The 22,228-nt window shown below is 51.8% G+C and overlaps 1 protein-coding gene and 1 long non-coding RNA gene across 32 annotated transcripts in view; one reads left to right on the top strand and one right to left on the bottom strand.

The window, feature by feature from the left end:
* Positions 1–22,228, bottom strand: part of TNS1 (tensin 1) — a 216,761-nt gene that overhangs the window by 63,716 nt on the left and 130,817 nt on the right. For all 31 annotated transcript variants that reach the window (XM_058300129.1, XM_058300130.1, XM_058300132.1 and 28 more), the window contains 6 exons: positions 20,293–20,405; positions 19,787–19,847; positions 19,475–19,550; positions 18,799–18,928; positions 16,897–16,962; positions 15,650–15,766 (listed from right to left, as the gene is read on the bottom strand). In XM_058300129.1, the coding sequence (XP_058156112.1) occupies positions 15,650–15,766; positions 16,897–16,962; positions 18,799–18,928; positions 19,475–19,550; positions 19,787–19,847; positions 20,293–20,405 (563 nt within the window). The remainder of the gene's footprint in view (positions 1–15,649; positions 15,767–16,896; positions 16,963–18,798; positions 18,929–19,474; positions 19,551–19,786; positions 19,848–20,292; positions 20,406–22,228) is intronic.
* LOC131279132 (uncharacterized) lies at positions 12,352–13,051 on the top strand. Its single transcript, XR_009186470.2, has 2 exons — positions 12,352–12,442; positions 12,872–13,051. It is a non-coding gene; the product is annotated as an uncharacterized lncRNA (long non-coding RNA).

The raw sequence follows: 22,228 nt of genomic DNA, 5'->3' as shown, positions 1-22,228 counted from the left end.
TCAGTTTCCCATTACCTGTGTCCTCATCTCCTATTACAACCTTCACTCCAGCTACACTGGCCTCCTCCCTCTTACCCCACATCTCAAGTAGATTCGTGCCTCAGGACCTTTGCACTTGCTGCTCCTTCTGCCTGGAATGCTCTTCCCCTGATAATTGCTTGGCTGACTCCTGTGCCTCCTCCAATCCTTTGCCCAAATATCCACTCCCACTGGCCTATACTGATCACTCTTGTTAAAAATTTCAACTCACCATTCGACTCCCACACTCCCAATCACCCTTACTCTGCTCTACTTTCCCAGAGTATTTATTACCTAACAGGCACTCTCATTTACTCATTATGTTCATTTTTTTATTGTCTGTCCTCTCCCACTAGAATGTGATCGCCACAGGGGCAGAGAGGGATCTTTGCTTTGGTCACGGTTAAATCCACAGCAGCTGGAGTGGAGACTACCACATAGTAGGCACTTAATAAATATGTGTTTGTTGAATGAATATAACAGACGACAGGCCACAGACAGAAAACACAGATGATCTGTTATTTTGTTATTTCTAATTTAGGAGAGCGGATTCAAGATAATTCCTCTCATCATGTCATTCTCACTGTCCCGCATTCTGATACATTCTCTCAAATGGAAGCAAAAGAAGCAGCTGCACAGCTGCCCCAGGAGGCACTGTACCCCAGGGGCCAGCCATCCCATCACTGACCAGTGCCAGGCAGGCAGGACCTGGGGAGGGTAAGACCCCAGCAGGACCCTGAAGGGCAAGCCCGGAGCTATCCCCACTGGCTGTGGGACCTCAGCAATCCTTCCTGCTCTGAGCAGAGAGCGGCTCACCCATGGGAAGGGATCTGGCGTAGGGATGATGACAGGGAAAGAGGAAGACACTCTGTGTTTGGTGTCGTGGAAAGAACCCTAGCCTTGGAGCCAGATGGGCTGGTTCAAATTCCAGCTTTACAACTCAGATGGTTACAGGGGACTTGCACGTGGGAAAACATTGCTCAAGTCCCGGCCCGGTCAGGAATGGTGTTAGCAACAGCTAACATTTACCGATTACGTAGGCCCAACCCTGAGCTAAGCACCCGTGGATTTAACCGAGTCCTCACCACAACCCTATCGACCAGGTCTCATCCTTGTCCCCAGCTTCCAGGCGAAGGCACTGAGGCTCCAAGAGGCCAAATGATGTGTCAACAGGAGGCAAGAGGCAGCGCAGGGGCGTGAACCGAGGCAGCTTGAGCCCCTGCTCGAGCCACAGCGCGGCCTCCCGGCTGCCGAGGACGCGGTCTGGCCCCCACTCAGGCCACTCCAGGACAGTGTCCTTCGTGACGTCAGTGGAAGCTGCCTCTTCCTGAAGCTATGTGAGATCAGCGGCTTTGTCAGGAGTTTAGAAGGTCTCTTGGCCAGGGACAGGGGAATAGAAAAGAAAGGAAGAGATTTATAGGAGATGAATCATCTCCCAGAAGCTGGAGAAGCAGAGGAGAAGTTGAGAAGAAAAAGGACTGACTGCTCCCCAAATCCCAGGTCCATCGAAACCTGGGCCTGGAAATGGCCTCAGAACCCCCGAGTGGACAGAAAGCAGGGCCTCGGCGGGGGAACCAAGGAAGGATGGGGGGCCCATGTCGCCAGGAGAAAGGGCACCAGGTGGTGAGCAGGAGGGGAAGGACAGACAAGCTCCAGAGGATGCTGCTGCTGCTTCTCGAACACCCGTGGAGGGATGGGCGATTAGAGAAGGCATACACTCTGCCAAAGAGCAGACCAGCCTCGGCCAGCACCTGCGCGCAAACCCCAGGCAAACTGTCCTGCCCCGGGAGAAAGGGACCAGGGCGCAGCTTCCATGGGCAGCGAGGCCTCCGCAGTGCCCGGGGTCTGAAGAGGACAGTCTCGAGCCATCCAGAACTAGACAGAGAACCTTCCCCACCGGAGGTTGGATGCCGACCTGGGTTGAAGGGGGTAACTAGGGACCCCACACCCTGCCAGAGCTGGGGCAGCGTGGACATGTCCTTGCCTCGGGCTGTCAGTCCGAGTGGCCAGGCAGAGTCCCCACCAGGTGCACCAGGCGGGCCGAGACGCGAAGCCAGCAGATGCTCATGGTGCCGAGCGCCCACCCATCAGCCAAGCCCACCCCATCGCGGCAAGAGATCTGGCCCAATGGGCTTGTCCCCTGCAGGCTGTGTGTGCTTTCTTTTCTCCTGCTAAAGGTTGCTTTTGAAAAACTGAAAACAAAACAAAAGGGAAAAGCCCACCCTCCTCTGAGCAGAGGTGGATGGGGCCGCAGGGCCTGGCGAGGGCTGAGGCCGGCTCAACTCAGCTCCCGGGAGCTGTGACGGCACAGGGAGCACCGTCCCCTCCATCAGCCCCACCCCACGTCCACTCTCACCTCCTGGCCTTCTCAAGCAAGGTGTCCTTGACCCCTGCCTCAATCTTACCTCCCCCTTCCCCAGTCACCAACTCCAACACTCTGCTAAAGCGCTAGCCACCCCTGATTCAGCAATGCTGTGAGATCCCCCTTTTGAATTGGCAAACAATTCCGTTTCCAACGCCATCTGCCCTCCCAGGCCCCGTCCAAATGCACGTCCCTGCACAGACATCCACCCCTGATCACCACCATCCCCAGAAGCTTCTTGTCTGAAGGCCTCTTTCCCGAGAGCCCACTCGGCCAAGGGTTGGAGTGGAGCTGCCCCCGTCCCATCTCCCCGGACTGTCTCCAGGCACCTCCCCACCCCCCTAGAAGTAGCTCAGTAGGTATTTGAGGAAAGAAGAGAGGAAGAAACAGAGAGAAAAGAAGGGAGGGAGGGAATGATGGCTGAAAAGCAGCTTTAGGTGAGTAAGGAAAAAGTATTGGATAAATGGAAGCTTAAATATCCTTTCTTGGACGTGAGTAGAGTTGGCATCTTGCACTTGCACTTGACTCCAGGTCCCATGGGAGAGGGAAAAGGGAGGGTGGTCGAGGGGGAAGGAGCACACACTCTCGTCTTGCCCCATGCTCTGAGCGTGATATCTGAGCACAACAAGGGGGCAGGCTGGCCGTGCCTCTCGGGCCACTGGCCGAGAGCACTCCATCTGCTCTGAGTGGCTCCAGCCTTCCAACCTCCACCCGATGGCACAGATTACAGAGGACCAAAGGCACATTCACTCAGGACGGTGTTGGTTTACTGAATGTTCTGCGGGCAGAGACTCCCGCACAAGCCTGCCAGCTGCCTCGTCGAGCCAGGCCAGCTAAGGGTCCGGGGGCACCAGGACAAACCCAGCCCTGCCCGGCAAGGAACGACGTTAAGCAGGTGCCAGGCAGGTGGTGGGCCAGTGTGTCAGCTCCTTTACCCACGAGGTCAGCCTGACTTTGTATTTTCATTCTCAGAACTTGGATTGTTCCGGTAAGTCAGGAGAGGACACCCCTCTTGGGGGAAGAGAAGGCACCCAGAATCCTACTCAAGAAGCCACTTCCTCCATGCCTCTGTCACCGTCCCCGTGGAGACCACCCCACACTGAGATCTGCCCCCCTTGTCTCTCAACATTTCTGCCCAAGGGGCCAAGGAACCAACTTCCTGCCATAGTCGATCCACCCTCTCACTGACGGGAAGTTCTACGAGGTGACTAACTCAAGGGCAGTCAGAGCCCTTCGTCCTATACGATGTGACACAAGAGGGGCAGAGGCCGTCAGTAGCAGCTCTGAATTCCTCCCTCCCTGCCCTTCTCTGTGCCCACCTGGCAGTCACAGTCTCACTGCCCTCTCCAGGAACCAGGTTAGGATTTCACAACCAAAATCAGCTCAGCGCCAAGTCTCAGGCTCTCAGCCTCCACACCCAGAATGTCGCCCACGAAAACCCTCTACTCAGACACAGGGGGCACTCCAGGGTCCTCAGACCCTTTTCCTGAATTATCTGGAGCCACTTGAAATCTTGTACTGCTCACTTTTGCCAGTTCCTCCCACACCTTACCCAAAAGTTCAGAAATCAAGAATATAGGGAAGTAGATGTGGCTCAACTGATAGAGCATCGGTCTACCATATAGAGGGTCCAGGGCTCGATCCCCAGGGCCTCCTGGTCCATGTGGTAAGCTGGCCCATGCACAGTGCTGCTGCACGCAAGGAGTGCTGTGCCACGTACCCCCTATGCAGGGGTGCCCCATGCACAAGGAGTGTGCCTCTTAAGGACAGCCGCCCCGCGTGAAAAAAGCACAGCCCACCCAGGAGTGGTGCCACACACACCGAGAGCTGACGCAGCAAGATGACATAAAAAAAAGAGACACAGTTTCCCAGTGCCACCAGATAATGCAAGCAGACACAGAAGAACACACAGCAAAGGGACACAGAGAGCAGACAATGGGGGGGGAAGGGGAGAGAAATAAATAACATAAATCTTAAAAAAAAAAAGAATCTCAAACCCTGTAAAACGACATCATGGACAAGTGTTTGCCATGGGACACATGCTCTCCCCACTCTCTCACCTTGCCCAGAGCAGGCAGTGGGGCTGTCCCCGCTGCCTGGCTGTCTCACTCTCAACCCGAAAGGGGCCCCATTCCCACTGCCCTCCTCCATCCCACCTGGCCCCCAGGTTGAGGAGAAACAGGGAGGAGGGGGAGCTGGGAGGCAGAACTCGTGGCTGTCCTGCTGCTCTGCCAGCCAGGGGCCTGGACACTCACTCGGCCCCCCTCTCTGTACAACAGGCCAAGCTTCCTGGGCCCCTCCAGGCACCAGTTCTAAGGCTGGAGAGATCAGACCCAACAGCTTCAAGTGTCCCAGGCTGCAGACAATCTTTTCGATCAGATCCTAAAATGATAGCTAGCAGTGCAGATCACTGACTCCGGCTCCAGACCCCCCACCTTGGAACCCTGTCTTCACCATTTACTCAGGATATCATCTTGGACAAGGTCTTTACCCTCTCCATTACTTTCCTCAGTTTCCTCAGCCACGCAGTAAGAACAATAGTTGTAAATGAAGGCAAATCGGACATATTTAGTCTTAAAAGAGGATCCAGGAAGATGGATGTCACATTCCAAAAATGAGGTGGGAGAGCACCGTGCATGGCTTGCCAGCAGAGATGGTCAACATCAAGAAAGTGAAAAGATAACCCACAGAATGGGAGAAAATATCAGCAAATCACATATGTGATAAGGGACACATTTCCAGAATATATAAAGAACTCTTACAACTCAATAATAAAAAGGCAGACAGTCCAATTTTTAAAATAGGCAAAATATTTGAATAAACATATCTCTAAATGAGTGACCAATGGCATCAGAAAAGACGTTCTACATTATTAATTCTTAGAGAAATACACATCAAAACTACAATGAGATACCATTTCACACCCAGTAGGAGAATTATAATCAAAAAGTAAGTAATAACAAGTGTTGGTGGGACACAGATTTGGCTCAACTGATAGAGAGTCCACCTACCACATGGGAGGTCCAGGGTTCAAACCTGGGCCTCCTGACCCATGTGGTGAGCTGGCCCATGCGCAGTGCTGATGTGTGCAAGGAGTATCCTGCCACACAGGGTTGTCCCCCGTGTAGGGGAGCCCCATGCACAAGGAGTGTACCCCGTAAGGAGAACCGCCCCACGTGAGAAAAGCGCAGCCTGCCCAGGAATGGTGCCGCACACACGGAGAGCTGACACAGCAAGATGATGTAAAAAGAGAGACACAGATTCCTGGTGCCGCTGACAAGAATACAAACGGACACAGAAGACCACACAGCGAATGGACACAGAGAGCAGACAACTGGGGGGGAGGGGGATGGAAGAGGAGAGAAATTAAAAATAATGAAAATCTTTAAAAACAACAACAACAAAGGCTGAGAGACATCTCAAGGCTCACTCACTCATTAAAAAAAAAACAAAACAAGTGTTGATGAGGATGTAGGGAAATTGAGACCACCGTACTCGGCTGGTAGGAATGTAAAATGGCGCCACCACTTTGGAAAGCAGTCTGACAGTTCTGTTCCTCAGCATGTTCATAATCATAGAGCTAACATGTGACTCAGGGGAAATGAAAATACACATCCACTCACAAGCCTGTATCAGAATGTTCAGAGCAGCATTATTCATGATAGCCAAAAGGCAGAAGCTTCCCAAGTGTTCATCAACTGATGAAGAGATCAACAAAATGTCATTTATGCATACAACAGAATATTATTTGGCAACAAAAAGGAACAAAGTACTGGTCCGTGATACAACATGGATGAACCCTGAAAACATGATAAGTGAAAGAAGTCAGACACAAAAGACCACATTTTGTATGGGTCCATTGATACAAAACATCCAGAATAGACAAATCTACAGAGACAAAGTAGATTAGAGGTTGGCCAAGGCTAGGAGCTTGGAGTAGGGCTCGGATGGGGGGGCCAGGACCAGGGAATGACTGCTAATGGATAGGAGATTTCTTCTGGGCTTGAGCAAAATGTTCTATAATTAGATTATAGTGATGACTGCACAACTCTAAATATACCAAAACCTGTAATATACTTTAAACAGGTGAATTCATGATATTAAGTTATATCAATATAGCTGTTAAATTTAAAGACAAAAAAAGAGGTGGCTAAAAAAGAGTTTTGTGCCTCTAAACTATACTCCTACCATCACCACCACTCCACACATATCAAGGGTGTGAAAGGATCAAGAAGTAGGAAATTACATGAGGAATTCTGGAGAGTGATTTTGTAAAGAGGCCTTGCTAAGGGCCTCTCCCTCACCTCCCGGGAGTCTGACGTATTCAGCCTACGGCCATTGGGATGGGCAACAGGAAATACTGAGGCCGGGCAAAGCTGACAAGCCTGAAGGGTGAGAGCAGGCACTGGCTGCGTGACCAGGAACAGCGAGAGGGGCTGCATCAGGCCCCCTCAATGTCCAAGTCTGCTGAGGCAGAAGGCTTACGTGCCTGCCGGGGACAAGGTGAGAATGAGCAGGCCTGGTTGGAGAGAGCCACCTGGAGGGCGGAAAGGCTTTCACAGGAGGCTGGAGGCCGTGTGAGGTGCCTGGGCTGAGGAAGTGGACCTGGGCTCCACCAGACCTGCACTCACTCACTTCAGGGAACAGCGAGTGAGAGACTTCTTGGCAATGGTAGGGAGTGGGGGGGGTCCCCAAGACACCCAAAAAGTGCACGGAGACGAATCAAAACTATAATTAGACATCACTTCACAAGGATGGCTGTTACTAAAAATAAATAAATAACACATGCTGGTGAAGAATTGGAGGAACTGGAACCCTCGTGCGCTGCTATGGCAATGTAAAACGGTGCAGCCACTGGGGAAGACAGTTTGGCAGTTCCTCAGAAAGTGAAATACAGAATTAACCATGTGGCCTGGCAGTTCCACTCCTAGGTATGAACCCAAAGAGAGTGAGAACAGGGACTCAAACAGACACTGGTGAGCCAATGTTCATAGCAGCACTTTTCTCAGTAACCAAAAGGCAGAAACAACCAAAGTGTCCATCAACAGATGAATGGTTAAATAATAAAATATGGCCTATATACATAATGCAATATTATTCCATCATAAGGAGAAATGAAATTTTGAGACAAGCTGCAACATGGATGAAATCTGATGACATTATGCTGAGCAAAATAAGTAAGGCACATAAGGATAAATACTGTATGCTTTCACTTATATGAAGTACCTAGAAATAGCAAATTCGTAGAGACAGAAAGTAAATTAAAGGTCCTAGGGGATGGGGGTAGGAGGGGAGGTATTGTTTGGTAGATAGAAAATGTAAAAATGGGGAATTTTTAAAATAAATATGAAAAAAAGTGCACAGGAGAGAAAGAGCCAACATTCAATGCCTTCAAAATCCTCCGCTGACAACTCAGAGTCCATGTCATCACACCTGTCTCCACGCAGGGGCTGCCTGTGCAACCTCACAATGGTACCAGTCAAGAAAGAATGTTCCGGACTCTCCCCTCTTTTCCTCTCTTCCCACCCCTAAAAGCAGAAGTCAGTGAAACAGAGAGGAAGCCTACTGAGCTACACACACACACATACAGCTGGTGGCCAGGTAAGAGCCGGCAGGGGGGCAGAACTGTAACTCTGAGTGAAGTTTCGAGTTGTTTATTATTAGACTGACCTGGGCACATACACTCCTGACCACAGGGAGTGTATATTACCCAAGGGTGACTAGAAAAGGCATGGGACTTGCCTGAATGTCATTTGGGGACACGGGAACCATAGGATAGATTTCAAGGGCAGTGGTGAATGATGTTGCAGGGACAGATGCTAGACATTACACATCCTGCCATAACCCACTGGGTGGACCGGGGGAGAGTGTAAACTACAATGAGGACTGTTATCCACGTGTGCGGCATGTGCTCCGGGGTGTGTTCGCCAAGTGCTGTGAGAGTGCCGCGGTGGGGGGGGGTTGTTGATGTGGGAGGAGTGGGGAGGGGTGGAGGGGTATATAGGAACCTCTCATATTTTTTGAATGTATCATTAAAAAAGAAAACAAAGAAAAAAAGAAAAAAAAGAATCCAAAGGAAATGCAAACGAAAAATAAATAAAGGGCAGTGGTGGACAAAAGAAAGTGGCTTTATAATTACACCCTGCAAGCTCTGTTTGTTCAACCTATTAGTCACAAAACAATTTGTATGTATTGGTGTTTGGGAAGGATTAACCAAGAGAATACACATTCAGTGATACCTGGTTGCCCAGAAAGCACACAGTGCTAGCCACCATCTCATCATTGTCATCAACATCAGCATCATCAATGTCATCAACATCAGCATCATCAATGTCATCAACATCAGCATCATCAATGTCATCGTTAGGGTTTGAAAGCCGGGAACCCCTTTAGGAGTCCCTCCTCCTCAATTCACTGACAAGGAAACAGGCCCAGAGAGGGGGGAGTAACTTTTCCAAAGTCACACAGCAAGTTGGTGTCAGAGGCAGAGCTGAAAAGTACAAGTCTCCTTGACTTCCAAAAATGGGACTCCACTGGGAACAGAGCCAGCATTATACGATTCCCAGAGAGTAGAGGATCAAGGTGACGAGGGTTTTTTCCTTAAGAGGAGGGGCTTGTATACCTTCAAAATCACATCTATCTCTTCTCTTCACCAGCACTTCAAAGACAATAACAGAAACTGTTGCCAGCATAGTAAGCACCAAGCACTCGACTTTTCACATTTCACATGCATTATCTGATTGAATCCTACCAACAGTCCTAGGAGGAAGGTACGTTAATGCACGCATTTTATGAATAAGGAATTTGGGTCTCAGAGAGGCAAAGTAATGCAGCAATAAAGCAAGGAATGCAGCTATAAAGAACAGAGCTTAGAACCAGATCTTCTGAGTCCATATCCCACAGGCTTATCTCTATAGTAGAGATTAGCATGTTCACCATTATTTCCAGATCTCCACCTTCCAAGCACAACTTCCCTGCCCTCTTTAAAGTTAGACATGACATATGAATTGTCTGAGCCAATAAGTAAAGTGTGTCATTTCCAGGCAGAAGCCCTTAGGAGTCAGTACACAAACCACTGTGTCCTTTTCCCACTGCTGTAGCAATGATGGAAGTACATATGAGATGAAGCCCATCACTGGCCAAGAATAACTATGCTGATCAGAGACTCCTGCCAATGCACACTGGACTTCTAGCACAAGCAAGAAATATGCTTTGGGGATTGCTTGTTACTGCAGCATAACAACGCCTCTCCTGACTGATACATCCATTAAATTAAGCTGCCCACTCCAAGCTTACAAGTTGGGAAGATGCGAGAGGGAAGCTTAACAGGCCCATCTTAGCTCCTCACAAGTCACAAAAAGAAACAATGATAGAGCTCAAAGAAACTGGAAGAATCACTGCCAAATCCAATCCCCTCATTTTATGGGGGATAAAGAAGACAAAGAAAAGGAGTTTCCAAGGACACCCAGACCCAAATCTCCTTCCTTCCAGTCCAGGATCTACCTGTCTGTCTCTCCATGTCTCTCATTCTGTCTCTCTCTCCTTCTCCCTCCCTATCTGTTTACCGGGTCTCTCTCCCTCCCTCTTTCCTCTCTCTCGGACAAGTCAAGTTCATGGGACATCATCACAGGCAAGGGATCCCTGAATCCCAGCAAGAAGGTCTTCCCAGCTCAGACAAAAGGAGCTGCTGCAAGCCCTTCTCCAAGGAAGGGAGCCGCTGCTTCTCAGGTCTTGAGGACTGAAGCTCCAGCCCCTGGCTCTGGTGGAGCTGCCCATGGAAACAGGAAAGGCTGAAGGATATCAACAGGAAGAGAAACCCAGAAATGGGGTGGATATCCGGCCCCCCACTGCCACACCCAGCCAGGCCAGTGGACCTGTCACTTTCTCCCCCATTATTTCTTTCAGCCCTGAGCAGTCTCCTTCTCAACCCCTCATTTACTCATCTCCCAGCCCCTTTCCCCCAAAACTCTCCTCTAAGTTGTAAGATGTCCAAGGTCACATCAGGGCGAGCCATGGGTGGGCAGTGAGGCAAAGCCCAGGCAGCCTTTGGGCTATCAGAGGTGGAAGGCTGCCCGCATCCCTTGGTCTCGGGGCTTGTTTCCGAGAAGCCTTGCTTAGAACAGTCTGGAGGAATCTGGAGCCTCCGCTGTGCAGCATAGGCAGAAACATGGCCCCGCTCCCACCCATGGGGATCTGGGATCTGGGCATGGGGCTTCAGAACTCGGGCCAAAGAGCTAATGGGGCTTCTGGAGGCTGCAAAACGTGATGTCAGCCAGAGCGCTGAGCTGGCAGGCTCCAAACCAAAGCAGAGAGAGAGAGAGAGCCCGCAAGGAGGAGGCTGGTGGGGGGCCAACGCTCTCCCCACAGCCCACGCCTGGACCCTCAATCCCTCCCCACTCAGGACCAAAGGCCCACGGCACCTGACCACACACAAACCAGGAAACTCCTTCCCGGGGCAGCAGGTTCTCCAAGGGATACCACTTCCAAAGCCAGAAGGCCTGAGTTGGCAGCACAGCACTCCTCTGCCCCCCGACCGGCTGTCCCAGAGCTGGGACCTTGTCTACTCAGGAAGTTCTTGATTCTATGCTTAACCTTTCATCATTTCCCTTCCCCGGCCTAAGATGAGCCAAAGGTCCCCAAGCATCCATCACTATTGCAGCCTCATCGTCCATGCAGAGGCACAACTGTCCCTTTGGGTTGCACTGTATGGTAGTGAGCTGCCCGTCATCATAAGGGTGTGAGGAAGACTTGGACAACCACCCTAAAGGGGCCCTCTGAATCAGGGAGCATGTAGGGCTGAATTAGCTGAGCTCCAAGGCAGGTGGAAAGGGACCTGGAGTCAGACACACCTGGATTCAAATCACCACTCCACCACTTACGGCGTGACCGTGGTCAGCTCGCTGACCTCGCCACACTTCGGTTTTGTCGTCCAACAAATGGGGCTGGGGTGAGCTGAGACGGGGCAAAGTGGGGCTCCGCTGGTGGGGATTTCCTTCCCTTTGGCAAGTCCCTGCCCTTCAGCGTCCTCACTGTGGAAGGAGGGCATCAGGCAGGCTGATGACAGGCCCGGGTCACCCCAGCCTGAAGGTCAGCTTGCAGAATCCCAGAAGTCCCCCACAAGGCTTTTCTTCCTTTCTCTTTGCTGCGGAGATTGGTCCCGTAGGTCCCAAGGGAGTGGAAGAGCCCTCTAAGCTTCACCAAGCCACTAGCCCTAAACTCAGGTGGGCTGGAGGGAGGGAAGGTGCATAGGCAGTGAGGAAGGAGTGAAACACAGAGCGGCTCCTCCGGTCAAGTCGGGGCACCTGGGGGGCAGGCCAGAGATGCTATCTGTCCCCAGTGCTTGGCCCACTGCCCCCTGCACCCCCCTCACAGTCACCCGGGGGTCTCCAGAGGGACTGGCCTGGCCTCTCCTCACCCCTCCCCTGAAATAGAAGAGGTAGGCAGATTCCAGGAATGTGAATTCCCGAGTGAGCAGCTGAGACGCCCCTGTGCCGGGCAGCTTGGAAGAGGGGAGACTCTCAGCTGTCCCCCAGACCAAAGTCGAGCTGAAAACCCACCCTGGGTACCCTGTCTCGTCCCCTCCCTCATCCTGAGAGACAGGTGGGAGCTGGGGTCAGAGAGGGGCAGACGCTCACCAGGGATGGCGGCAGGTCCAGTCTGCGCTGGGGTGGGGGGCAGTTGGCCACCCAGGAGCACAGCGGTTTGCGCGGCAGCGGCGCACCCGGTTAGCTCTGCACGAGCTCGGCCACCTTGGGTGGGCCACCTCACCCCTCTGCACCCCACCTTCTCCGTCTGGGGATAATAACCGTGTTTTATCCCCAGACAGGATTCGACGAGATCGTGCGGACCACGCTCTTGGCCCTGTGGCGGCGTCCGGTAAATCCAGAGCGGGCCCCCAAGGCGAAGGGCCCCCGCCGCGCCGGCAGCCCCTGGGATGGGGGCCCCACTGGGGCGTCAGAGACTCTCGAGGAAACACAACAGGCAGCGGCTCCTCAGCTCCTGCTCCCCACAAGGGGCTCCAAAAGATGTGTGACACTCACGCAGTCACCATTAGAGCACAGGGTACCAGGGGCGAGGGGTAGGGAATGGGGGGGGTCACGCGCCAGCTTCTGTTTTGGGCGTTGGGAATGCTTTGGTAATGGATGGTGGGGAAGGTAGCACAACACCGTGAATGTGATTAGCACCACTGTTTACGTAACTGAAAGCAGATAAAATGGGAAGATTTAGGATGTATAAATGCTACCGGAATAACTTTAAAAAAAAAACTCATTGAACTGTTCAACCCAAAGAGTGAACTCCAATGGGAACTATGGGCTATAGTTAACAGGGTAATTATAATAATATTGTCTCGATGGTAGCAAAGGAACCACACTAATGCAAAGTAGTAATAAGAGGGAAAACTGTGAGAGAGCGGTCTATGGGACCTCTGTACTTTCTGCATGATTTTTCCATAAACCTACAATTGTTCTAATAAAACAATTTTTTTTTCAGACATGTTGGCTGAATCCCTGTTTTACAGCAGAGAAAACCAAGGCCCCAAGGATGGCATCTTGTCCAAGGACAGTCATGCAAGACTGAGAAGTGAACCCCAGTACCTCGACCCCAGAGGCCACCACCTCCTTAACCTCTACGTGGAACTGCCTCTCACAAAAAAAATGCTACAATAATCCAGTGAAATCGATACTCTTATTGCCCCAGATTTGTAGACACGGAATGGCTAAATAATTTGCCCAAGTGCACGCAGCTTAAAAGGAGGGGAATCTGGGATGGGAACCCAGACAGCCCAGCCCTGAAGCACATGCTCAACCACCGCGCTATGGGGCCTCGGGGCAGGTCTGCCTTTCCTGGCCCAGGATCCCCAGAGGCAGGCAAAGCCGCCTTGGGGACCGCCACGCTCTATGAGGCCATCCATCCAGCTCTAAGACCGCTCTAGCTCTAGCTCCAGGGCACATCCTGGGGATTAGGCAACCAACTACATTTACCCCAGCTAGCACCTGGGGAAACTGAGCCTCGGGAGCCTGGCCCCCACCGGGGAGATGGTTGGGGGCCTCCCGTCTCTCTTTCTCTCTTGACCGGAGGATCAGCCAGAGGAAGATGCTGTCACCTCCGGGCCCTGGAGTCTCAAGCCCTCCAGAAGCAAGCCCAGGAGACCGAGGGCTGGCCGGCCTTGCTCTCCTTAAATCCTGTAGGGTATGGAGCAAGAAGCAGAGAGGGTCTCCCCTGGGGACCGCTCAGGCACAGCTCCCAGGACCCAGGCACAGCCCGTGAGGCCCGGCCAGGGAAGAGGTCAGCAGAGCCGTGGGCTGTTGCCCTGCCATCCCTTCCCGCCCCCAGGCACGGGGCCAGCTTTTCAGCCTCCAGACAGGGGCCCCTCTGTCCCTGCAGGGCAAGCTGACCTTTAACGGGCCCAAAAGTCCCTGCTGATTCCGTCCCCCTGCCGAGGGGAGCAGATCAGAGGGGAGGGGAGGGAGGGCAAGGGGGAAGGGGCCTCTCCTTGCCCCAGCCCCTCCCTCCCTCCCTGGCCTCTTGCTGTCCCCACGTCGTCCCCCGTCGGCCCATCTGGTCTTCATTCTTCCCTCACAGCCGACTGCGTCCCAGGCCCTGGTTTTTCCATGTCTACTTCTCCCCTTAATTATTTTACCTTTTATTTGCCTGGCACTTTATAGTTTACTAAATGTTTTCACATTTATCATTGTACTGAATCCACACCAGGGAGAGATGGGGAGATATTGAAAATTCTTCCAAATGGCCAAGTGTTCTTGTTAAAAATGCAAACATCCCAGACGGATGAGCAATTAGGCTGACAGCCATCGGTATCACAGAACTAATCACCTCCTCGGCTGCTTTCTCCCAGCACTCGGCCCAAGCGCACCGCCTTGGGGGAGGAAGAGCAGGGCTTTGGGAGAGCAGCCTGCGTGGGTGGGAGGATGCGCCCAAGAAGGGGCCGCAGGGCGGCAGTGGGTGTGAGGAGAAGCCATCCACTTTGCACTTGCACGTGAAGACGCTCACCCACGGAGCCCCTAAATGCTGGTCTAACCACCTCCCTCCTTTCTCCTAAATCCATTGCTCCTTCTGGTGTCTCCAGGGTCCGAGGGAACAGTTTCATTCAAGAAAAGACCTAAAAGACTTTCACAGTACAGTCAACAAATCCAAAACATCGGAGGGTGACACGGGAGGTGGGTGGTGTCAAGAAAGGAGGATGTGGGAGGGCCGCAGGCCTGGCCCGAGGGTCCCTGGGGAGCACAGCCCCATCCGAGGATTGGCTTGAGCCGGGAGGACCAGTCCTGAGGCTGGCTTCCAGTATCCTTGAAAAGGCACCCACAGAGCCGTGGGGATAAACGAAGAGACTGTTCCTTTCAGGGGCCTCAGGTACCCCAGCAGAAAATGGGTTTGGGAGGTTGGACCAAACAGCCCGAGGCCCCTCCCAGCACTCACATTCTGTGGGTCTATGACCAAATCAGGAAAGCAAGCTGCATCTAAACCCCAGACAGGGCATCTCAAGAAGTTACTGGGCTCTGCCCCCCTCCCACGTCCTATCACACATATTTAAATGACCCACATAAACAAATATAACTCATCTAGAACTCAAGAGTTGAATTGAGTTGCAGTCGACCATTTGACATAATGTTAGGTTTGGGAGCTAAATTAAACATGGATTAATTTCAATTCCACAGCTTCCTTTTCAAATTTTGGAGCCTATCACTTTGTTTTCAGCACTCAAATATTTTCCTTGGCGGTGGATGAAAGCTTCGAGGCCTGAGACGCTGTGTCCGCCTTCCTAGTGCTCTGACCCCAGAGAACTCAGGCAGCAAGCCTGAAGAAATCCGACGACCGGTTTAAAAGAAATCTAATAAATGTTGTGTTTCCAGCCCTGGGGGTATCTCTGAGGCCAATGAGCTCCTTCAAGTCACGTCCTCCAAGGAGCCTTCCTGGCCACCCCAGCTCTCAAGAATCCCCTCTGACAGTCCCAGAGCACTCAAAGTCTGCGGGACTCATTTGGCACCTGTGGCGCACCCCTGTGACACCCCCATTTGGTTTGGCTGCTTTGCTGCATTCTTGAGCTCTGTCCTCATGCTTTAACATATTCAGAGGTTTTGCCTTATCTTCCCCCACTCAACTGTGGGTGCTCAGAGGTGCCTCAGACTTGTGCTTGGTCCCAGGCCACTCACCTCTCACCAAGAAAATGGAAGTGATGGCGAAGGGGCTGGGCGGTGGGGAGAGGGGTGGGAGTTCGAGGGGCGGGGCTGGGAGCCACTGGTCCCCACCTACCCTCCATGCCATCTTCTCGATGCCCGCTAAAGTTGTCGTAGGAATCCCAGCGGATGAGGGGGTCGGAGGTGTTATAGTCCACAGACACGCTGGGCCCGTTCTCCAGGTGTTCCATGCCTACGTGGGGGGCGGTGAGGAGGAAAAAGAGATCAGCCGCTGGAAAACAGGCAGCCCCGAAGCTCCCCCAAGGAGGCTCCCTACGGGACTTATCATTTTCTTGAGCACTGCGGGGAGGAGTGGGGACCAGCTGCTTAAGTTAGAAGGAGGACCTGGGAGTCTGGTTTCTTGCATTCCTGAAAAGGCTCATACCAGGTCACACGGGTAAATCAGGACAGGGGCACTGAGGAATGAAGACCCCTGGGAGAAAGCTGGCGGTGCCCTCTGGCTGGGTGTCTGCCTCATTCTCTTCCCCAGCCCATGGGCCCCTGCAGCAGTGCCAGGAGGCCAGAGCGTCTGCTCCTGGAATTGGGGACAGGGAGTGCAGAAGAGGCTTGCAGAGGGCTGCAGAGGGTCAGGGACTGCAGGGAAGTCACGGGCTTGTGGGTGAGTGGGTACAAGGCTTCTAAAAGGTCATCTCAGCCATCCCTATGCCCCCCACTTGAGATGCTCTGCACTCCAGCCAGAGACCTGAGGGAGAGGCGGAGTCTCTCCCACCAGGCCAGAGAAAGCCCCGGAAGCTGCAAGGCAGGTCTTCAAGGGTGCTACCTCCCTGGCCTGGCAGCCCTTGCTTTCCTCTGTTCAGAGTCCCTCTGTCTGTTACCTATCCTCATCCCCTCCCATTCTATTCTCAGAAAAGATAGGGAACAACTGGTCTCCACATATAACCAGTCTGGAGGCTTAAAGGTTCTTATTAAATCAGCCTACTTGTCTTCAGGTTAAGTCACCTTAGTTCTCATAAATACTCATCATCCATCCAGCACCTCTGAGTGTTCTCCAACACTACCTTCAATACCACAGCCTTCAGCCTCTGAATATAACAGGATTATGACCTAATGGGACCAGAACAGTATATCCAACCTAGCGCCTCTCTGTCTGCTTTTTTATTTTTATTATCCAGAGATTAAGTCATTGGTTCTTGTTTAGCTGGGGTCCACTCTGACATCCAGATCCTTTACTGCTGACCTGCCTCTCAATCCTAGGTAACTTGATAATCATAAAGCAGACCAGTAGGAGAATGGTGGGGTAGTATGGGACAGGTCAGGATGGAAGGAAAGGGGTGAAAGAACACATTCTAACTTGGCTTATACCTTGAATTTTCTCTGGCCCATAAGAAAACACAAATTCCACTTTGCCATATTCAGGAAATCGATCATCTGAAAAAGGAGAAGGAAAAACAAAAGTGGACAATTAATTCCAAAAAAGGACTCCACAAAAAGTTTTCTTCTCAAAGAAAGTTAATACATTTATCACATGGCGATAAGTAATATGTAATTTATACATGTGTATGTAATGAAAAGTACATCTCCTATCCATCCTAACCCTTATCCAGTTCTCTATTTGTTTTTTGTTGTACTAGTGGTTACCTCGAAGACTGTATGGTGTGGGGGCATTTTCAGGATTTGGAGTTGTCCTGGGTGGTGCTGCAGGGATGGATGCTGGACGTTGTGTGTCCTGCCATGGCCCACTGGGTGGCCTGGGGGAGAGTGTGGACTACAATGTGGACCACTGTCCGTGTTATTCGCCGGGTGCAGTGGATGTGCCGCGATGATGGAAGTGGTTGTTGATGTGGGGTGGGTGGGGTGGGGGGTATATGGGACCTCATATTTTTTTAATGTAACATTTAAAAGAAAATAAAGAAGAATAAATAAATAAATAAAAATTTTAAAAGACTATATAATAATCTATGCCAGTATTTCTAGATATACCAATTTTAAATCATCTCTATTGATTCAGCACCATAAAGATGAATAATTTGGCTTCCTTATACTACTCTCATCTCCATTTTAAATCTCATTAGTTTTATCAGGAGTATCATCATTGTTATCATTTATCAATGATATCAATAATTGGTATCAGTATCAATCTATTGATTGCCCTTGAAACTTTAAATACTAGAGTTAAATTTCCATTTCCTGATCTGTCCATTGCAGATGGTGTCTTTTGATTCCTACCATGTAAGGGGAAGAAATGTGTTCCCCTTCCTTTCCTCTACTCTACCTCTCCCCATTCCCACCTATATTTTGTCAGCTAGACCTTTATTTTTCCTTATGACAGCTAACATTTACGTTCTGTTCTGTAATTGTAACTGCATCTTCTGTGTTTGCTCTGCTGGCTCCTTGGAGCCCCAGGCCCCACTCGGTGCTCTCTGTCCTTGGCTCAGTCTGGACACAGATCACCAGCTACAGGAAGAATTTACAGCAGGGACAGTGCCTGCTCCTGGGGGGGGCCCCACCCTGACTGCCCTTGCCTCCATCACTGCGGGCACCACTTCAGAGTATCATACTTGGGTGGCTCTTTCTCCAACAAGACTGTGAGCCCCCTGAGGGCAGGGCCTGGCTTCTTTCTCTCTGTATCTCCAGGGCCCAGCACATGCCCAGTAGGTACAGACATGCAAGTGATGCTTTTTGGATGGATGGACGGGTAGATGGAGGTGGATGTGTCCTGGGCCTGAATGTGATGCAGCTAAAGCCTCAATGGATAGAAGAAGGGAGCAAGGGGAACCCGGGACCACCTCCCTCTTCCCTCACTGCTGCCACAGCCCCTCCACTATTGCTCTTCCACCTTGTAGGATAATTATTTCTTGCTAGGTCTACCTCCCCACTCAGGAGATTTCTGAGCTCCATCAAGGCTTGCCATGTTTTTGGCTTTGAACTCCCAGCACTTAGTAAAAAGCATGGCACAGAGTAGATGCCCAGTAAATGTTGGGGAAAAAAAAAAGCTTTTCTACAACGAAATATAGGGAAAGTAGTAGGAAGAGGTTGCAAGATATGTAACAGCCCAGGGATTTGGGAGGCAGGGACAATGAAGGTCATATTTATCGCCACTTCACTGAAAATTCAGATTCCCAGACCATATCCCAATCTCAAACATTCGCTGCCACCATCACCAAGTATCCCTGAGACTCAGCAGACCATGTGACTCAGAGAAGACAGCCCCCATGCCCTCCACATCCATCAAGCGGGGCTCCCCTCCCCGCCACGGGAGCCCACCTTTGAAGGCATCATCGAGGTCCTCCTTCCCAAAGACAACACCCAGGTCATGGATGGCACAGGTGTGGAACTGCACGCGGAAGATGACGTCTCGAGCTGGGCTCCGGAACTTCTTGTGGTAGCACTTGAGCTGGGTGGGAAAAGGAGCAGAGCCAGTCAGGAGGCTGGGAGGGGGAACCTGGGTCTTGGGGGCCCTCCTTTTCAGCCCCAATGACTGGCATCACCCCAAAAACAGTGAGCAAGAGGTCACCAGCATCCAAGAGGATCTCAGAGCTCTCTGAGAGCATTTCTAGAATGGCAGAGAGCTGGAGGCCAGTCTTGCCTTGAAAGGACAAAACAGTCCTCCCAAGAAGTACAGGTGGGAATAGAGAAAGTGGAGTGGATCTGAACTGTAGCAGGTACGACTGAGGTTAGAACCCAGGGAGTCCTGGTTACCAACAGGAAGCCTCAGAGATGTTCCTGAACAAGAGAACAGCCACAGGAGGGGATGTCCAACTCAGGGCCAGGAGAGTGAACAACAGACCATCAGAATGCCTTGCAGAGCCCCTGAGAGCCCACAGTTCCAAGACTGGCAGCCCACCAGGCTGTGTGGAGGTGCAGGAAGAAGTAGACAGAGAGAAGGAAGGGAAAATAAACGAGGGTGGGAGTGGAGAGAGCAGCAGAGCAGGGCACTCACCAAGATGTCTCCCTTCAGAAGCAGCCCTGGCTCGATGGTGATGCAGATGCTGGTCTGGCTGTCACCTTGGACGTTGCTGGGGGGAGGGAGAGAAGGCCACTGAGAGTGGGGGCAGGGAGCACATTTTCTCCCTACTGCCCCAGGCCAGAGGCCGGACTGGGAAACTCGATAACTTCATCCCTTCATTTCTTTGGGGAAGAAGAGTTCAGGCCAATGTTGGCTTCTGACCTGCCCCCTACTCCCCACCTCCCACTCCCAGTCCTTGGCCTGGCGCCTTGCACATCCCTTGCCTCCCTTTCCCTGGATACCTACTAGATGCCAGATGTATAAACAGGTTGCATGGCCTGGTAGATCCGGAGAAAGGGCCGACAGCCTGAAAGGGAAGGAGGGATGTTAGGTAAGGGCGGGGAGGGGGGGAGGAGGAAGGGAGAAAGGAAGGAAGGAATGGGGGAAGGAGAAGGGGAAGGAGGAAAAGAGGAAAGAGAAAAAGAGGAAGGAAAAAAATACAACAGGGAAGAAACACTAACTTTTCATTTGTAAGGTATTTTAAGTTCACAAAACATTGCCACCTCCCACATTTCGCGCCAGCTGGCATTGCAAATGTGAAACCCATTTTTCAAATGAACAGACAGTGGCTTAGAGAAGGCTCACGAAATGGTACAGTTGAGACTCCAGCCCAAGTCTTATGGCTCTGGAGCCAGGAAGCTTTTTTCTTTTTTCTTTTTTTAACCACCCAAGGCTGCCTCTTGAGAGGAGGAGATGGAAGCCAGAAGGAAGGAGGCTGGTGGGAAGGGAAGCCAGAGAGCTGCAGCAGGTACCTCCTTTAGACTCGAAGTTGGGGATTCCGTGCATGATCACGTGGTGCAGAAACAAGGGCTTGTTGTTCATTTTGATGGCACCTGAGAGCAGCCCGCTGAAGTAATGCACGTACCTGCAGCAGGGAGAGCGACAGCTTCAGCAAGGGAGGCCTGTCCTGGGACCAAGATCCCAGCCACCATGAGGCCTCGGGGGTAGGGGTCAGCCTGGGGCAGTGCTCTGGGAGAAAAGGGAAGAGGAATGACTGTGCTCCTGGAGAGGGAGGAAAAGGAGGTGGCAAAACCAGAACGCCAGGGGTAGGATCCTCTCCCTCCACCCCATCCCTCCCACATTCAGTGTTAGGGTCTGAACAAACGGACCAGAACAAAGGATGAGTTGGAAATCAGGAAGAATCTCTCAAGTTTGCACAGGGACATTTTGTGCAGATAACAACAGCTGAGGGGCAGGAGACAGGGGTTGGCAAAAGGAGTCTCTATCAATTCTGACATGCCGTGATGTCTTTTCTGGGGAGACTCAGGAACTGGGAGACCCCATCTGTCTGGGCTGATTGGAGTCCCAGGAGGGGAGGGCGAGCTGGTACCCTAAACCTGGAGCTGGTTCGCGCCTAGCATCCCACTCCAAGTTCTCTAGCACCCCCTGGTGGCCAAATGAACATCCTTTCCTGCTTTATTCCCTGCCCAAGAACCTCTTGCTGGGTCTAAGCCCCTTCCACACATCCCTGACAGGCGTCATTAAGCTGCTCGCTACTGCGCAAGGCTGGCTGGTCAACCATAATGCAGCTCTGACACCTTGCACCAAGCCCAAACCACACCCTGTTGCTTATGCTCACCGGCCCCGGTTCTGCTCCCAAATCCCTCTAGTCACATGAAAGTCCTGAAAATCGTGACTAAGAACTTAATCCTTATAATCCTCTACTTTTTTCATATCACTCTGATGTGTACAAAGTCCCTCTGCATAAGTCGTTTCATTTGAAAATTTGAAGATAATCAATTTCCAATAAGTATCCCAACCTCTAGTGTTAACATCTTTTGACAAAGATCCTGTTGGAAGAATGGAAGGACTAACCCACCCCCAATCCAAGACAGAGTGAGAAAATCACATCCAGAAATGGTCATTAGCCTCCCAAAGACCCACAGCAAGAACACGCAAAGCCGGGAGTGGGCCAGGAGGACAGACGTCTGGAGCTCTGACACACGTGCCGGAACTGGAGGCCAGTCCTCTGCTGTTGCTCGTTGGCACTTCCTCCTTTCCCGATTGGGCAGAGAACACCCAGCTGGGTCAACTAGACCAATCAGAAAGCATCCTGAGACCACGGGCGCCAACAGGAACCCTGCGAGGCAGGCAGGACGGAACCCACATGACCTCCTGGCTCCTGGCTCCTTGGCCCACCTCCAGGCCTGTGGGCCTCTGTCCCTGGGTCTGGGTGGGGCCACCTCAGACTACCCAAGCAAGATAATCTGATGGGCACCGCAGGCTCCTATTCAGGCCCCTATCCAGCCCCCAGCCCCGTTACTCAAACCGGAAACCTGGAATGGCGAGGTTCCTATCAACTACCCTAATCGTGCCAACAGGATGTGTCTGTGTGCTTGGGGACAATGAGTCTGGGGGTGGGGTGACAATGAATGGGGGAGCCGCGGGCAAAGCCCCTCCCTCCTTCTCTCCCTGCCCTCCTGTCTTCCAGCTGCTCCATTCCCTGCAAGTGACACCGACAAGAAGGCGGGAAAGTGGTGACGAATGCATAATAAACTCAACAGTTGCACTTTCACATTTGGGCACAGAGCAGAAATCCCCACCCGTAAGCAGATGAAGTTGCAGATATGACTGCAAGGCAGACACAGATAATGTAAACCCACACCAAATGCACACTCTGTAAGCACACTCTGAGCATTGTGGAATCCCTGAACAATGCTGTTCCTGAGAAGTAATGCTGATCCCCAT

This window comes from Dasypus novemcinctus, chromosome 7, assembly GCF_030445035.2.
Source record: "Dasypus novemcinctus isolate mDasNov1 chromosome 7, mDasNov1.1.hap2, whole genome shotgun sequence".
NCBI classification, from domain to species: domain Eukaryota; kingdom Metazoa; phylum Chordata; class Mammalia; order Cingulata; family Dasypodidae; genus Dasypus; species Dasypus novemcinctus.
This window is presented reverse-complemented; position numbering and strand designations above follow the sequence as displayed.